General features: G+C 38.4%; 1 protein-coding gene across 2 annotated transcripts in view; it reads right to left on the reverse strand.

Annotated features, from left to right (window-relative positions):
* The window catches only part of LOC125658557 (uncharacterized protein C12orf29 homolog), a 16,250-nt gene that overhangs the window by 9,153 nt on the left and 4,597 nt on the right, over positions 1-2,500 (reverse strand). For both annotated transcript variants that reach the window (XM_048889840.2, XM_048889841.2), the window contains 3 exons: positions 1,930-2,084; positions 310-394; positions 45-132 (listed from right to left, as the gene is read on the reverse strand). In XM_048889840.2, the coding sequence (XP_048745797.2) occupies positions 45-132; positions 310-394; positions 1,930-2,084 (328 nt within the window). The remainder of the gene's footprint in view (positions 1-44; positions 133-309; positions 395-1,929; positions 2,085-2,500) is intronic.

The following is a 2,500-nucleotide window of genomic DNA, read 5'->3' on the forward strand; positions in this document are numbered from 1 at the left end:
TCCCCTTCCTACCCGGTATGGGCATTTAATACTGACTAACTCACACTAGAAACAAACCCAGCCCTCTGTCTAGGTCCACTGCTGAGACATGCCAACAGTACTGTCTGGATTTCTTGTCCAAAGGAACCCAACCTGTTGGGCAAAGAAAAATATTCAAAACAATGTACAATCTATCCTAAAAACTGATATGGTTTTCATATAAATTTTTTTCAAAAGATAAATTTGAAACTACAGTGTATTGAGTCCCACTGACTGAGTCAATCAAAATGCCAGTGACTAGAAATATTGTTTAGATCATGTGTTCTGTACCTGGAATGTGTCTACTGTTGTCTGGTTGAACTTGTCCATTCACCACCTGAACACCAGATGCTGGTATCCACTGGTCAGGAACCTCCTAAAAACAATTTCATGAAATTAAGGAGGAATGCTACACCAAAGAAATTTGATGTGGATGAAAAGTGGAGGATATGTACAACAATATTTTGAAACTGAAAACTTTCAAATTCCTTTATTTAGTAAAAAAAAAAATACAATTTTGGTAGAAAGTAATGTGAATTTTTTTTTTAAAACTCATGCTGGACTCAAACCCGTGATTGACAGTTCAGTAGTCAACACACTAGCCTACTGAGCTACCGGTACTCAACTAGGCATTTAAATCGAAAAGGGAAAGACAAATATTGCTGATATTTTCATCCATGTTTTAAAATGAAGTTAGTCCTTATGATGATGTAGTACACCTCCTTAACCTGAACACTAGTGGCTGGTACACAGTGCTTAGAAATCTTCTGTTAACAAGAAACCCTCACTTAATTCTCAGGAACCTTCTGTAAAAACAATTACACACATTTATTGAAATTGTAGACCAGAGGTTGGCACTCATTGCTTAGGAACCTCCTGTAAAACAAGTACAAGCCAGGGCCGTAAATTAACCTTCAATTTGGAGGAGGCAGGAAATTAGGCGGGGGTCTGGGGGCCGCCCAGGCCCCCAGACGCTGAGCACATTTTGTGCACACTGAACACGTTTCGTGCAAAATCCTTGATTCTAGGGCCTTCTAAGATGTTACTTGACTAACTCATTCTAAAAGAAAGATTTGGAATGCTTTTTAAGGGAGGTATCATGTTCTTAGTTATTGGAAACAACATAAATTCTAATGAACTTTAAATTTTAATTTTTTTTGGCTCAAAAGTTGGAGGAGGCAGCTGCCTCCTCCGCCTCCATGTAATTTACGGCCCTGCAAGCATTTCAACTGAACACCAGAAACTGATACTTCAATGATCAAGGACACTCCATACACCAAAAGCTAACAGCCAATGATAAGGGATCTCTTATACACCACAAGCTAATAACCAATGATCTGTGACCTCCTACACACCACAGGCTGGCAACCAATGATCAGGGACCTCCCATATACCACAGACTGACAGCCAATGATCAGGGACCTCCCATATACCACAGACTGACAGCCAATGATCAGGGACCTCCTATACACCACAGACTGACAGCCAATGATCACAGGGATCTCTTATACACTACAGACTGACAGCCAATGATCAGGGATCTCCTATACACCACAGGCTCACAGCCAATGATCAGGGATCTCTTATACACCACAGACTGACAGCCAATGATCAGGGACCTCCTATACTGTTTCACAAAGGAACAGTCAATTCCTATGTTGAATTCCATGTAGGTTTGATGATAATTGAACTGGAGCCTGCAAGTCGCAAAGTGAGCACCTTATTAACCACAAAGCTAACAATAACACCTCCTATAACACAAAAATGAAAATACATAATACATCAACAGCTTAATGCACAAGACAAACTGTCATTTGTTCTTTCTTTATACACAGCATGATTGACATTCCCTGAGGTTTATTTCTTAATCCCAATTTCATAATTGTAACATCAATAAATATTTTTACTAACCTTGAAATCTTTTTCAATATTCCAATCAAATGAGGGTTCGGATGTATCTTTCGGACCTTGTTCCCACTTTTGATGAAGAGACTGAAAGCGTTTGAATCTTTTATCTCCCGCTTTGTTGGGTTTTCGGTCTAATCTGCTCCACAGCCAGGGTTGACCTGTACAATAAAAAAATTCATAGATTAGTTAAGAGGATTTCCGATTTGCCAATGCTAGGAAAGAAAATGAAGAACCTTCGCATTTTGAGTAAAATGTTCCTACAATATAGCAACTTGAAGGTTATAATGAACCAGTGTAAAGTAAAACAATCAAACAGCTTCTAGACTACCTCTAAATTACATAGTAAACATGAACTACTGCAAAATGGAGGATTCTCTCATTATGTAGTTTAATAATTAAAGCATTCAAAAATTATTCTGTTCATTTCTTAATCTTGCTAGTTGCTGCTACCTTAGAGTTGCATACCATTTCTAGTGATGGGAATCGGTGAGAATTTCATAATTAATGATTAGTTTACTGTAATACTTCTCATTACCAGCTCATTGGAGTTATCGCGCTTTGATGACTCTTGTGC

Source organism: Ostrea edulis, chromosome 9 (assembly GCF_947568905.1).
Source record: "Ostrea edulis chromosome 9, xbOstEdul1.1, whole genome shotgun sequence".
In the NCBI taxonomy this organism is placed as follows: domain Eukaryota; kingdom Metazoa; phylum Mollusca; class Bivalvia; order Ostreida; family Ostreidae; genus Ostrea; species Ostrea edulis.